General features: G+C 41.7%; 1 protein-coding gene across 1 annotated transcript; it reads left to right on the top strand.

The window, feature by feature from the left end:
* The first annotated feature begins 938 nt into the window (after positions 1-938).
* On the top strand, positions 939-9032 carry LOC119659402 (dipeptidyl peptidase 9). The gene is made up of 12 exons (XM_038067472.1): positions 939-1094; positions 1159-1691; positions 1751-1952; positions 2010-2286; positions 2385-2664; positions 2725-2881; positions 2945-3184; positions 3239-3433; positions 3500-3811; positions 7255-7477; positions 7538-7730; positions 7874-9032. Exons 2-12 carry the CDS (start codon positions 1423-1425, stop codon positions 8076-8078), a joined length of 2553 nt encoding a protein of 850 aa, XP_037923400.1. The 5' UTR covers positions 939-1094; positions 1159-1422; the 3' UTR covers positions 8079-9032.
* The last annotated feature ends 6827 nt before the right edge of the window (positions 9033-15859 follow it).

Below are 15859 nucleotides of genomic sequence, written 5' to 3'. Positions count from 1 at the left end.
TTATGAGTTCAACGCAGTGTATCCTGCTCTACGGCGCAGAGGTATGGGCTGATGCTCTTGGCAAGGAGGTATATCGTAACCACTTCGCGCAAATGCAGAGACGGGAAGTTTGGCGAGTGGCGTCTGCTTATCGCATGGTGATGGTAATCGCGGGAGTGATCCCCGTTGCCTTTCTTGCCATCTACCGCCGTAAAGGTGAGCACTTATGACAGATGGTTGCCCGTGAAGGACGTCAACGCACCCTTACCGACTGGATGAGCATGATGAGACGGACTATTTCCTTACACAATTTTTAAGTGGGCATGGAGGTTTTCAATTTTACCTGCATAAGATTGAAAAGACGCTATCTCCGGATTGTGTATTTTGCAATGGAATTGTGGACGACGCTCATCACACTTTTTTTTCTAATGAAAAGTTCTGAACTAACAAAATACTGATACAAGCAACTTATGTATATCGCTCCTGCCCCTTTGTGGATTGAAGGACTCCCAGTATTTTCCCTTTTAGAGTTATTTTCATTTGATTTTCAATGAGATTGCTTCAGTTTCGTTGTCATCACACTTAATGCTTTGCAAGTGAGGCCCTTATAGCAGATAGGGCATTTCAAAATTAGGGCGGACTTTACGTTGTTGTTTGTTTTTCTGTTTCAGTTTTGAATAGAAAAGCATTAAACCCTTTACTTTCAATATGCTGATATGTAAATTACATTTGCGTTTCCCCATGGTGCTAGATTTATAGCAACCGTAGACAACAGCCCATCCTTCAAATAAAATCTCTAAATCGCCTGAATACCTGCTCCAACAGATTCATCGTTTCTCCCGCCGAATACCCGATACAACCACATCCCCTGTTGCGCTACTGCCCCGAATCCCAATTGGGACCGTTGAATTGTACTAGACTCGAAGAATTGACAGTTGCATTGTCAATTTTGACAACAATACTTGCAGTTGGTGGGGCCATTTTCAGATGTGACGGGACAGAACTAAGAAAAAACCTCAAGAGCCCGAAGACGTCTTGTTTGTCTGCTTTCTCCACCACGAAAGGTACTTTTCCCCAAAGAGCTGTATTGTGTCGCGGGAACATTCAGTAGATATGTAACGTCGTCTTGACAGCAATTACGTTTCACCAAACTAACGATTGTCCAACTTGAAATTTTAGGTGTTCAAGCACAATTGCAAAGCGATAGAATTTGAGATGAGAAAATGAATTAATCCACTCATCGGACCAAATGCAGTGGAGAGGAAGTTTCCGTCGCCTCCCTTAGAAACCGCGAACGTCGAAGAACTAGTCTACACGGCGCTGAACTCCATTTCACTTTCCCTCTTCTCTCCCTCATTTATGTGTGTCTAAATCTAATCTGATTTTTGTCCAGTGTTTGTTGTCCTATTGCCGAGATCTTGCGTCGCGCCGCGCTACGTTTGAATGGACATGGAAATTGGAAGTATGCCACCGAAAAATACATTGCAGACGGCTGGCGGCAGACCGAAAAAATCATGGACCGAGTTGCAGACCGTGGTGACTGAGTTTCGCAAGCAGTTGGCCAATCTCTCGAGCACTGTCCCGACCAATATCAATTTTCGAACGTTATCTGATGGACGGGTTCGTATTTACTTCTTGAGCACTCCCCCGAATGGTTGGGAGACGACTTTACTGTACACGGACGTGAACCCCAATTGGGATCAGTCGCAGAGGTGAGAGTGTTTTGAAAACGAAACTGAGGTCACGTGAACATTGACCTTTGAAATTTCAGTCTGAGCCTGAACCTGCTGCTGGAGCCGTCGATACCTAGCATTTCGGCTAATTCAACCTGTTCACGCGAGGTCCAACTCCTGTTGGAACGAAAACGGTTGGCTACTTGGGGCATCACATCCTATGAAATCCATAAATTGAGCGGGAAGATTGTCTTCCCACTATCCAGCACCCTGTACCAGTGCTTAGATACCGGATACAATGTAATGCTTGATTGTTATGTGAAAGTGAATTTGTTAAAAAAAAAACTTCCATTGCAGACGGGGCCACTGTTCCCATCGCAGTTGCGCATCTGTCCGCAATGGGCAGCGATAGATCCACAGATTTGCCCGCAGAATTCAGATCTGATTGCCTACGTGAGCGGCGGCGATATCTGGGTGACGCACACTCTTAGCGGACACGATGAGCGGTTGACGTATGCGCACGACGGCCGCCGGTCGTTCGTGGATGACCCACTGAGTGCTGGTGTTCCTTCGTATGTGATGCAAGAGGAGTTTAGTCGCTATCGGGGCTACTGGTGGCAGCCCAAGCGAGATGGTGAGCTATCAAGCAAATGACCAAAAAAAAAACACGATTATCTAGTGCATCCCAGACCTTTACTTTCAATACTCAACCCCTTCAAACTTTCATTTCAGATGGCATCTATCGAATAGTCTATGAAGAAGTAGATGAAAGCGATGTTTGCGTTTTCACATTCCCTTCCTCGCAAGCAGCCACCGGTGACTACGAAGAATACCGTTTCCCTCGGGCCGGCACAGCGAACGCAAAGTCGAAATTGAAATTAGTCCAGTTTACATTAAACGAATCCTTGCAAATAACAGATATTTGCATAAAAGATCTGCCGTATTCATTGACTGTGGTGTTTCCATGGTTGGAATATATCGTTCGTGTAGGCTGGACCCCAAACTCACAATAGTAAGTGTCCAGTTCGCATCAATCGATCGGCCTTCCTCTGAAAATCCTTTTGTATTGCAGCATCTGGCTCCAAGCAATGAACAGGCAACAGCAACGCTTAGATTTAGTCCTAATACCCTTAGATAATTTTTGTGAAGCATACAGTAGTTCGGCATCATCGCCAACTGGTGACCACAGTTGGAAATCTCCAATAAGTAGAACAATAAGCCCCTTACAAGTAAGTACCCCTCTCTCCCCTCTTGTTTCTGTGAATTATTCAAACGCCTCCTTCGAATTCAAGGTTATTTACTCAGAAACATCAACGTCGTGGATCAATGTTCACGATCTATTAAATTTTATCGAGATAACGGACTCAACAGTGACATTTATTTGGGCTTCGGAAGAGACGGGATTCCGTCATTTGTATCTTGTTACTTCTAGTCTGAATGGTGCGACGAATGGCTGCCGCGACACGCATCTGATGAATCAAGACATCGACTACATCGATGAGACCACGCTGATACCGCGGATTGTAAATAAGGTAGTGAATTGGTGCAACAATTCCTTCCCTTAGTAACTGAATTTTATGTTCCAGGTGCCGTTGACGTGCGGAAAATGGGAAGTTCTAGACTGCAATATTTGGGTGGATCATTCGCGACAATTAGTTTATTTCTTAGGCTTAAAAGAGACACCGTTAGAAAAACACTTATACGTTGTTAGTCTGCAAGGGCCCGGTTATGTTCGATTATTAACTGAGCCCGGCTACTCATACTCAGTTGAATTCAATGAGGTCAGCTCCCACTCCATCCCCCCCAAGTAACTACCCCGTCTAATAAACCCTTTCTCTCCGTTCCAGGAATGTAATTTAATGATACAAATTTACTGTAGCATTAATCGTCTTCCGTCGTGTAAAGTTTTGAAATTAACGCAAACATGTCAGAGTGGCGGCGTGGCTGGTCTGCAGTTGACATTGATGGGCTTTCTATCGGAAGGCGGACAACCTGAAAAGCAATACTGCCCATCGATATACAATCCACAGATAAGCAGCGGTGACGTGCTGTATGCGATGGTTTTCAAACCGCACAATTTTACGTTAGGAGTGAAGTATCCCACGGTGCTGAATGTTTACGGTGGACCAGAGGTGCAGACTGTTAATAATACTTTTAAAGTGAGTACTTTGTTGGCTGTTTTCATATTTGAAATGCAGGAATTTCATTTATTATTGAGGAGGTTATATTTTCTTTTCATTATTTACGTAACGAGTGCTGCGAAAAATCAAAAAACGTTTTGCTTTGTTTCCGAGCTAGACCGTGGCTCAGGCACAGATCTCGGTCATTCATCCCAAATTCAATGGTCTATACTTACTGAAAACTACAATAAACTCAATTAGTTTGAGAATTGAGTTAGCTTTAAGTGTCTATCAAAATAATAGCGCCATGTTTCGCTTTTAAATTGCTAGGAACTGGGGGTTGGTAGGCTAATTCAATCCTTAAACCAAATATTTGTCTATGTTAGTGAGAAGAAAGAAGAAACGATCTCACTCACACGATTGCCGGCCATTACGAATATGGAGCAATCATGGAACCAAATGAAAGACACGATCCACAAAGCGGTCTCTGCAACCCTCGGGGTCATCAAGCCGGGTAAGCGGTTCATCAACCGAGATACTTGGCTTTGGAATGATGATGTTGAAATGAAGGTCCGTGAAAGAAACGCCTTTACCACACATTTCTCGACGATAAAACGCCTGCTAATTGGCAAATTTATAAGAATGCCAACCGGGAAGCAAAGAAAGCGGTCGCTGTCACCCGAGCGAACCATTACAAAAACCTTTACGAAAAACTGGAGACCCGGGATACCGAGAGAGATCTGTATCGACTTGCTAAAAGCACAGGATATCAAACACTTCTGTTGCGTTAATGACAAGAACAGTACTTTGCTTACCAACCGTCGAACCGCAACGGATAGATGGCGAGAATACTTCGAGCAGATTTCAACTGAAGAATTTGCTCATCCTCTACTTCGACAATCATTGCCGACATTTGGAGCAGTTCCACTTGTCAGCTCAACTTGGTGCTCTGAGGTGGCGGTGAGGAAGACGGGGCGATCAGACCTGAGTCTGCACGGGGACTCATCTGAAGTGGTAATTGGCCACGAAACCTTACCAGGGGTATACTGGTACCATGGGAAACGGGATAGCTCCTGGACTCTCATACTTCGGGTGAACTCCCGTTGTATGTCAGTACAGCTCGGTTATTTGCGGTTGGCCCCCTAGTGGGAGTTTCATGGGGGCTCTGGTTATGCTCAAGCGAGAAGAGACCTTCGGGCCTCGGTGTAGTGTTGCGTTTCAACACGGGTGCCGTACTCCTTAGTTCGGTAGAGATTTAAGTATGTCTTGCATCCACCAGTATGAATGCTAAGTCATGCACTTAGTATAGACTGGTACCGTTGTTGCCTGCCTCAGCGGGGCTCTGATTGTCGTTACAAAATCAATCCGTGTCTTAAGAAGACCGTAGGATTAAGTCTCCACGACAGGTACCTACGTAAAACACTCAAGGACTTAATTGTCAGCGCAACTGAAGTCGGGGAGGTAATAAAACGAATAAAATCGAGGAAAGCCACAGGACCTGACAACATCGCATCTGAGCTCTGGAAAGCAAAGAGCTGGGACCCAACACTGTGGCTCAGTGAATTCTTTACTCGGGTTATTCAGGAAGGAAGAACACCATCTGACTGGCAAATCGCCTCATGCAACACGGTCTCAGATTGAATTTAAACAAAAATGAATTTTTGACGACTGATCCCCATAAAACCAACCTGAGAACACCGTAGGCGAGAAGCCATGGAATAGGCGATTTAAGGGAATAGTACAATGGGCCTAACAATGGCCTGAATGCTCGGAACTGCCGCTTCCCTCAGTAAACTAAACTAATTAACTAAACTAACTGCGAAAATATTGCAGATTGCATCCAGTATCCCCAGCACTATCCTCTTATCTTTCCACTCCATATTTTTCCAGGCTGTTAGTATTTCCCTTGTTGGTTTTTACCAAATTGAAGGATTTACTGTAAAGTATTTTTCATCATTGGCCTTCTCTCATCTTTTGGATAGTGTATCAATCCGACTTTGAGAAAAATGCCTATATTTTGAAGCAATCTACCCCTGTGCCCTTGATAAGGACAAGCAATAGTTAGAGGGAGCCCTGCCTGAAAAATACAGCGGATGGGGTACGTCGATGAACAAGTGGGGCGAGTTTCAATCTTGGCCATTAACTTGGAAGCATTGTCATGAGCTCTCCATGATTTTCTGCGCTTTTGGTTATTGCAATGAACTCGTTTTCGTCCTAGTTGGGACGAAGTATCAGATATACAAGATGCAAGGATTTCCTCCGCCTTTGGCTTTTACACAGCTTTTTATAAGCAATTCCTGCTAGTTCTTCATACTTTCGACGCAAGTTCTTAATGAGTATGTCTATATGACTCATGGAAAAACAGCGGAAGCAAAGCGGTATATCTAAATTCTTATTTTTAATGAACTAAGTAACTCCGAAACCGATGTCGGATTGATCCTTACCGAATCCACTAGGCGCGGTCTACTGTCCTGAAAACCGATGTCAGACAGAATATTGCGAAATTCCGGCAATATGAAGAACATCTCAATAGTGCAGTGTTACGCACCAACGGAGACTTCCGATGCGAAGGGGAAGGAGGCTTTTTATGAGCTCAATCCAGTCCAGGACAACATCTTGCTCATACATTTTATAGGGAGACACGGTCTTGAGGACCGTAACGATAATGAAATTTTTGTCGCTTTCTGCAGCTATCGCCGTCAGGTCAGTCTCTTTAAATAAAAAAAAAATCAACGGGGCACAGCTCCTGAAACTGCCATATGGAAAAAATTGGAGTTGTTTCTTCTATATGCAGCCAATGTGAGGAGGAGAAAGAGGCGGCCCTGCACTTCATATGCAGCTCCCCGGCCTCCTCAGATCTCAGACGAAGACATTTCGGTAAGGTTTTCTTTAACGAAGAATCTGCGCACTCTCTGTATTTAGAGAATGTTCTCAGATGGAGGTCATTAAATAGGCAATTTTTGAGGACAGCACAACGAGCTTAACAAAAGGGCTGAGCGCTTGAAGCAGCGGCTCTTCCCCCACTAAACTAACTAATATCAGTAAAAAAGGAAGAGTGAAATGTTGTATTCACAAGTGAATAACGGAGAACAAGAATGAAAAGAATTGACTTACTTTTTTTCTCGTTGATGAAAATCTTTCTTGACGTTTCAGCTTAAATCTGGTCCGGCAAAGTTTCTTTTTTTCTTGTTTCGGAGTGAGGTCCTCTATCTTTGTGAATTGACCGGTTGATTTCAATTGACCTCATTTTGTGCCTTTTTTATCGTAGTAGTCTTGGAGGTATTCAATGGCACATTGATTGTTACACTTTTCTCTAGAATATAGAAAAAGACGTATTCGTAGTTTGTCGAAAGTATCCCAAGCTTGGCAAACCTTTATTAATTGAAATCAAGTTTCTTCCTTTGTATCAGTCTCCCGACTTTGACTTATTACATGATCATCATCATCAAGATTCATCCATTTTATATTATTCATTCCAACAGGGAATGCGTCAGCTTCGAATGCATATGCTTGCCGCACAAGGCTACTGTGTGATATGTGTTGATTCGCGCGGATCTAGACATCGTGGAACAAAATTTGAGAATCATTTAAGATGTCGTATGGGTCAAGTAGAATTATCGGATCAAGTTGAGGTGCTTAAAATTTTAGCTGAGCAATTAGGTTATATTGATATGGATCGTGTAGCAATACATGGATGGTCTTATGGTAGGTATCTGATGTGTGATAGTTGAGATTCCAGATTGTATGTTTCATTTTCACTTGTAGGCGGATACTTAAGTTTAATGGGATTAATCCAACATCCGAATATATTTAAAGTTGCAATAGCTGGTGCACCAGTGACAAATTGGGAATATTATGATACGGGCTATACGGAGAGATATATGGATTTGCCGGAGAATAATAAACGTGGCTATTCGGCAGGGAATGTTCTTACGTATATTGAGAAGTTTCCTAATGAGTAAGTATTGTTGCCTTTCGTTTGTAATTATTGATGAAAAGTAGAAACGAGGAGAGACTTTCTACTATCCCTTTCAAGAGCCTTTGCCCTAAAGCGATTTTTTAAGTAACATTTCTGATATATCTTTGTTTTTTGTTTTATAGCGATAATCGTTTACTCATCATTCACGGTTTAATTGACGAAAACGTGCATTTCTATCATACATCGCAACTAATTAACTCGTTAGTTAAAGCGAACAAACCGTATCAACTTCAAATCTATCCCAACGAACGTCACTCATTAAGAAATTTGGATGCTAGCCGACATTATGAAACGAAACTTCTTTCATTTTTACAAAATAATTTATGAGTTTAATATATTTATTTTAGACCAGAATAGTAACGAACAAGTTAAATTCAAATAATATCAAAATCAATAACTCAATATTCGGAAGAAAACATAATAAAGCTAATTTTTATTATAAATTTTTGAGGAGAAAGTCTTAATACCGCGATGATCAGTTTTCAGAAAAATACACCCAGACAAACTAAGGCTTTAATTGAATATTGTTATAATTTCACTACCCCCACTTTGTTAGTTTTGAAATAAAAAATACAGCCATAGGAACAATGCATGCTCGCAGTTTTTCCTATGAAAACGTTGTCTATTTACTAAGGATTTAAGATATCATTATTTCTCTGTGACGATACAGTGCTTAGTTCCCAACTTGCAAAATAATTTTTCTATATTTTATCTAACGATCTTTTTCCAATATCCATCATGTATCAAAACCGTTTGGACAAAACATAAGAATTGTATATGAAGATCGGACGTTTTTCACGGATTGAAAACACACAAAAAAAGATAATTTTAAATTTTCATTTATCATGCTCTCAATTTGAATAAGGTTGTACTTAGCTTTCTCTAAAACTCTTTGCAATACACGCGCGATTTATTTGCTAAATCTTTACATTTTCTGAATAAATCAAATTCGAATTAAAATCTAGAAATGCATATTAGGATTATTGTTCTATTTTTCTACATTGAAAACTGTAAATTATCCGAGATCATATTGCGAACAAGAAAAAAAAACAAAACAAATGAAATTATTTATTGAATGATCAATTATCAATGTAACGATAAAATAATGTATGCCATACAAGCTAAAACTAGAGAATTAAATCATGTAGACATTATGATTGAAAGTGTACACACGAAATTGATAATGAAAGAAATAACGGAGAGTTTGGTTAAGATGAATTTATTATCAAACTGACTAACTACTTTTAGATAGCTAATACAAAATGCAGTGAATGGTTTTCATTACTTTCTTTATGTGATGCTCATTTTATCTTTGGACGTTCTCTCTTTTCTTATTCATGAATTTACGATGAAGTCATTTCAAGTGTCACGCAGGCGCGAATAGTGCTCCTCTAGCAAAATATACAAGTGTAAAACCTGTTTTGCATTGTTTGCTCATTTCTTTGAATACCTTTTTTTGCTTTTTCTTCTATCTAAAGTCTGAAGTTTTTTCTTAGCGATGTGATTAAGGTTTTCTAAAAACAATTGTAAATATGCATCTTGCCTTTTGCTAAGTATGCGTGTTTTTGTATATTTTTATGCCTTTTTTTTTGTTTTAAAAGAAATTCAATTTTTTAAAAGTCAGTATTTTACCCATTTTTTCTTCTTTTTATCTAAAATAAAGTAAATGTATATTTTTTTAAGTTTTTTCTTAAAAGATTTGAGTTGTGTATAAGTGTTTGTAAATTTTTTTAAATTATTTTACCTTTTTTTCATATTATCATGTTCATATAGTCTGTAAAATATTTTTTATAAGCCTAAAACAACTAAATATAACTTATTCGAGCTTTTTTTTATGCTACACACATGAATTTATTTGCTTTGATCAGATTGGTCTCACTCTTTCCACCTGCACGTTTGGCTGGATTTTACGTAGAAATAATTGCATGCGCTGGCTCACATATGGTGTCGCCTCCAATTTCATTTGAAACGATTGTGACAACAAATATTTTTTTTACGGCCAAAGATTGGACTTTTTGGAAGAATCACGGACAATACTTTCATACTAAATCTATTAACGAAACTACTCTTAAGAAAGAAGGCAGTAGGTTGCCTAAGTTGTTGGCCTAAACGATCTGATCTAACCCATGTCATGAAACTACTTTAAGGGGGTCATCCCGTCTGTCGGTTCCGCGGAATCGATTATTTTTTGGCATCAATTGTATCTAGATATAGTGTAGAATATATGGGCAAAGTGATTTTTTGATATTCGGAGTCGTTTGGAAATTATAGGCTAAAAATTGCATTCAACTTTTTAAATGCGTTTTTCTCGAAACTGCATGTTGAAAATCGGCTGCCATCATAGCCCAAAATCTATCCAACGAAATTCTTTGAAATTTTCACGACTTATTCAGAACATATTTCTACGGTCCGCAAACTAGGATAATTGCGATTAATTCAGTAGTTTTTCTTTTATTCATTGAAGAAGCCGTGAAAAAACACCAAAATTCACAAAACAAAAGTTTAACACGGCACCAAAAATTTAGCTTTTAATATTTTCCAATAATCCTAGTTTGCGGACTATAGGTAGGTCTGTACGTTAAAACGCTGTTTCTTTTTTTTCTTTAAGATGATCGCAGTGCTATCTAGCGTGGCAGCAGAAAAACACATTTTTTTTGGAGATGGATGTATAAATTGCTCTGTTTTTCAATAACGAGCTATGCGATCGGGCTGGAAAAATGACTATACACGCTCAAGATATTAATAAATCTATTCGTATTTGTATCTTTATCCAGTTCTTCACAAAAAAATTCCAAAAAAAAAGCCAGAAAAAAACGGCCTTCACACGGGATGACCCCCTTGAATAAATAGCCCGCATGCAATGGAAACTATCACATCTCCTTTGTTAAATTTTACAATTCACTGCACTCCTTCATTTCACTCACCCCCAAAAGAAAAGATTTACGAAAAGACACTAATGCATAGAATATCGAACTCACAATAGAATAGTGGCGAAAATCGGTTAATGCAGCATCTTGTATTTTGATTGTCAGGGATTGATTGTGCGCACCTACTTCGCACTGAACACAAACCAATACGAGTTAGGACAACAGGACTCCTTTTTGCCTTTGCTCTTTTTGTTTGTTTTTTTTTTACTAGAACCATTCTTCAAGTATGCCCAATGCCTATGCCTGTTACAAAGAGTTTTTGTCTTTTTCTCCGATTCTAGTGATATTATTAGCTTTAGGAATGATTCACACAGTTCTTTGTGATATGAGTGTATTTTTGGACAGGCATGTACAATAGCCGAGTTATATAGTTAATTAGCATGAACGAATAATCAATAAGATTAGGCCTTTCTGTTCCCTTTTCTCGTAGTTTTATTGTGACTGCAGCTTTCTCGCAATCAACTAACAAATTTTCTTAACCGCCACCCCCTGCATTGAATTTTACCGCACTCTCTTCCTAATTTAATGTTTTTTCTCTTCTCTGGAATGTATGTCAGTTCGTTTTCTAATTTTGTTATTGTGTCTTTATAGAAGGAGATTATAAAGTGCAATAAGGTTTGTTAATATTCCTAGTACGTAAACACTGATAGCAATAAATCTAAGTATGTAAGTTATTCATATTTTTCTTTATCACTTTCGAAAACAACCGAAACTAATTTCATGCCCTGACAAAAAATATGTGTTCAGTAATCATATACAATTATGAACGTGAAATTGTATATAAGTACTGTAAAATAAAAGAAGTAAGTAACTACACTACGTAAAAAATAAACATATTTCGAGATACTAGTGCTTTTACAATTTTTATGATGGTAAAGAATATATGAATTTTATTTCTGGAAGTTTGTTTGTCTTTTATCGCTATTAGTTTTAATTCTATCAATTTATTGCATAGAATATCGGTAATGAAGCCTTCCGATAGCTACGACTTCTATACCGAAGATCCAAATTGAATCGAACGATTATTCGAAGAGTCATCAATATTATCATGGCATCCCTATGATATAGCGCTTCACTTTGGAGACTAAAGGGTATCGAATATCATAATATTACACTCTCGGAACAAAGGTGTATGAACGTAAAACCATCTCTAACTGCTCCGTGAAAGACTGATTGGGGCACATTAAATACACTATAAGGACAAAAGAATCGCTCGAGGAAAGCTGCAGTCCCAGTGCACCAAAAGAAAAGGGAAAGCATAATGATGGAATTCGGATTTGACGCAGTAGTTCCCATACTTCTCCTAATGGGAAGAACAAACAATAGAAAAAATGGATATTCTCTGCATGTAAGTTAGGTATATAATCGTACATGAGGGGTACCAGTGGCCGCTCCGATGAGCTCATTTAGCGTTGCTGGGTCCCGAGCCAACCCTTAGCATTTAGCAAAGATAGCAGCTTCGTCACTCTATCACTAGCGATCCCTGTGCGGTTTACAAATAATTGTTTATCTGATGCCCGCAGCCTGGCTATATGTAGGTACAACAGAGCAATGGCAAAGCAAGTGATTGAAAATGTCGCCCTCCGCTTCGCAACTGCGGCAATGTGAATTTCAGGGTATGCTAAGTTTGGCGGCACAATATTCTATAGGCCAATACCCCGTGCAAATAGCTGTCGTTCTGTATGCATTTACATACGTCTGGACCAAAAGCTCTCGCAATCAGGACTTGTTATATGACGGCTTGGCGTAGATAGTGAAAATATTTCGCCATATAAAACCAGCGGCTGTTTAGTAGCCCGAGTATATTGAACTCTTGCGAGCCGCCAGCAGAACGCAGACTGCGTCCACCAAGGGACTGCCAAGAGCAGAGCCCTGGCTGCACGCTCAAAATAAGTGCCACCCAGCCTGTTCAGCGCGTCGTTGCATTGCTCCAAGGCCTGTCGGTTACCGACTATGTTAAGCTCAGGTTCGAATTGACAAGCTTCTCGTATCGCCAGAACCTCCGCTTCGAATACATTGGCGAATCCTGAAAGATTATACGAAAATTCACCCTTCTCAAAGAACCTCAACACATGACTGTGCGGTATTGCGTCAGACTACCGTGCGAGTCTCGCAAAGGACCTACGAAGTCGAGGTGTATGATGTGAAAGCGCTTTGTCGACTTAAGGGACTCTCCTACTTGCCTGTTAGCATGTCTAGTGATCTTACACTTGTTGCCTGCGATGCACTTTCTGCCCTAAGAACTCTCATCCTTGTTCATGTGCTGCCAGAAATACTTACTAGGGACTAATCGGTTCGTTGTCTGAATGCCGGGGTGCGCAAGATCATGTGTCGAACGAAACACTTCCTTACGGAAAGCGGCTGGAATATATGACCTAGGTTCCTTTGCTACGGAGATCTCGTAGCAGATAGACGGTAGTTAGCCGAAGGTAGGTAACTGCTTGAACTTGCATTTGGAGTCCGATCGCAGGCTCCAAAGAACGGCGTTATCCTCCTGGGTCGCAATGTTTATCGAAAAAACGATTGCGGCTAGGATGTTCATCTAAGAGATCTAGGACAAAGCGTGAGGAACTAAATTGCCTTTACTAGACACATGTTGAACGTTCGATGCAAACTGATTGATGAAGATTAAGTGCCAAAGTTGACGAAGGGAGGCTGTGTCAGACTTTTGCCAAAAGGTAAAAGTCTGAGGCTTATGGTTCGTGAACAAGGTAAACGGTCTGCCTTGTAGTTCAAAATCGTAGGCGCTGTAATTCCGTTGAGCGGGGTCCAATTACTCTGAGAAGAAATCTAACGACTGCCAGACTTAGCTCAACATCTGATGAAGAGCAGTGTCTATTGCGATATCTCAGACATCGACGAACATTTCAAGGGGTGTATCCTGTATCCCTCAGGGTTCGTCAACGATCCTTAACGGACCGCTCATGATACGGGAAGTGGCGTCCCCGAGGTGTCCGACCAAAGAGTTCTGAACCCCTAGCTGGCATAATACCTGCGTCCTAGGTAGTAACCTCGAGAAAGTTTCTCGGTGAAGAACGAACTGCTAATCACCGATACAAGCCGGGACACACTGGGAGTCCCCGGACCCGTCGACAATGGGGTGATATGAGCCTAGCTCTGCCAAGGTGATAGTTGTGGCGTGTATCAGGAGCAAGCCCCTTTGGGACCCTGGTCGAGTAGTGTGCAATATTAGTAGACCGCGTTGCCCCAAGCGAGCGCAGATCCGTCCGTTCCGAGCCCGAATATAGCAAAACAGAAGTGTCTTTCATTCGAAAAACGAAGAGTAGTGGAGTCCTGGTGGAATTAGGCCCGAGGACAACAAATAAAGTTACGTTCTGTGAAGCAGTCAAGGGGTTTCTGGGAGAGAAAACTTTGGTTTTTAGCCTGGAACCCACGTGCTATCTGGAAATCCGAGACCTTGACTGCCTCACAGAAAAAAACGAGGTAGAAGAGACCATCAAATGCAAATCTCTGGAGATAACCAATGCTCAGACTGGTATCATCTCTGCAAACTCCCGAGGCTAAAAACTCGCTGTGGTGAAAGTTGTAGAACAATGCGCGAGGAAACTTCTAAACAGCGGGAAAATCAGAATTGGTTGGGTAGTGTGTAGAATACGAATCTGGGCCGCTCCAACCAAATGTTACAGATGTTTGGATTATAAGCACATGTCTGCAACCTGTCGGGGACTTGACAGAAAGCAGGCAGGTCATAAAGCGAACAGTCTTCAGAACAGAACTGGAAAGAGCTAGTACGCAGTCAACATTGATTGCCCGGGAGGACAACCGCTCACGAGTTGCTAGCACCGTTCGTTGCGGAGACTAAAGCTGATTTAGTGCTCATCAGCAAGCAATATCGAAACAAGGACCCAGCTTCATGGCACCCTGACATATCGGGTACCGCTGCCATCAAAGTTTGAGACGGTATCCTCCATAGGGTTCTTGCCCAAGGCCGAGGCTTTGTCTGGATTCGGTGTTTAGGGATAAAATTTTTCAGTGTCTACATTACGCCGAATGAGACGATGCCGGACTTTCGACGCAAGCTTGATGCTCTGGAGGACCCTATCGGGAACACAGAGGAACGGATCCTGATCGGGGGTGACTTCAATGCCAGGGCACTTGAATGGGGCATGCCTCACCCAGACTCTAGAGGGAAATGAATTCTCAAAATGATGGCGACAACAGGGCTTGTAGTACCGGATCCACTCCAACATTCCGACTCGTAGGCTGCGAGGGAAGCATTCCAGAGGTAACTTTTTCGTCGGAGGCACTGGTGTTGCTGGTGGACAGGTGGCGAGTTCTGGACGAGTTCTCGGCAAGCGACCATCAATACAGTGCCTTTGAAGTGGTTGATACAAACTCTCGGTGTGCGCCATCCCGTCGCTCTTTCTGTGCATGGAACGCAGTTAGGGCTGCGCTGGAGGGTACTCCTGGGGGTGATTGCGCTGCAGCTGACACTGTCGTAAATTCGGTTGTGAATCTGATAACAACGACCCGCGGAGTTTCCATGCCCAAGAGGGCATCGAGACGTTGCGAATCTTCTATGTATTGATATACGGTGAAAATTGCAGAGCCCCGGAGGGGTGTCACAGATTCCGTCGCTTAACACAACGTCTAAATGACCGGGAGGAGGCTATTAGCAGGATCTGGCCGACGAGGTAATGGGGACACGTGGGGAATTCGTTACAAACTGCTAACCCGAAAAATTGGGGCTCTGTGGAAATTCTGTTCACTTAAGGCTGAGCATTGTATGAACACTATTCCCTGCGCACCCCAGACGAAATGATTGCGTCGGCGCAGAGAGCGGACTGTCCACTTTATAAAAGAGTTGGAATAGCCAGTCCTCTCTATGATGGTATTCCAGTAGAGGTATACAAACTGGTATTCCAACATCGGCCAGACCTGCTGCTTGGGGCATTCAACGATTGCCTCATTGGAAGGTGGTGAGGCTTACGCTGATCAGCAAAAGGAAAGGCGACTCTGAGTTGCCGCCTTCATACCACCCACTTTGTATGCTTGACACTGCTGGAAAAGTGCTCGAAAAGCTCATCAGAAGTAGATTCGCTGAAGCGATATGCGCTGCCAGAGACTTATCTCCACGGCAGTCCGGTTTTAGAGCAGGGAGATCCCCAGTTGATGCTGTCATGCAAGTCGTGGATGCCGTTCGTTGAGCGGAGGCACATA

Source organism: Hermetia illucens, chromosome 6 (assembly GCF_905115235.1).
Source record: "Hermetia illucens chromosome 6, iHerIll2.2.curated.20191125, whole genome shotgun sequence".
NCBI classification, from domain to species: domain Eukaryota; kingdom Metazoa; phylum Arthropoda; class Insecta; order Diptera; family Stratiomyidae; genus Hermetia; species Hermetia illucens.
Note: the sequence above shows the minus strand (reverse complement) of the source record. Positions and strands in the feature narration are given on the sequence as shown.

What these genes read in the sequence shown, in the direction of transcription:
- LOC119659402 (XM_038067472.1), top strand. Translation starts at nt 1,423, where the DNA reads ATGGACATGGAAATTGGAAGTATGCCACCGAAAAATACATTGCAGACG. An exon ending in AATTGGGATCAGTCGCAGAG is followed by an intron (nt 1,692 to 1,750) that starts GTGAGAGTGTTT and finishes TTGAAATTTCAG; the next exon opens with TCTGAGCCTGAACCTGCTGC. An exon ending in ATTGAGAAGTTTCCTAATGA is followed by an intron (nt 7,731 to 7,873) that starts GTAAGTATTGTT and finishes TTTGTTTTATAG; the next exon opens with CGATAATCGTTTACTCATCA.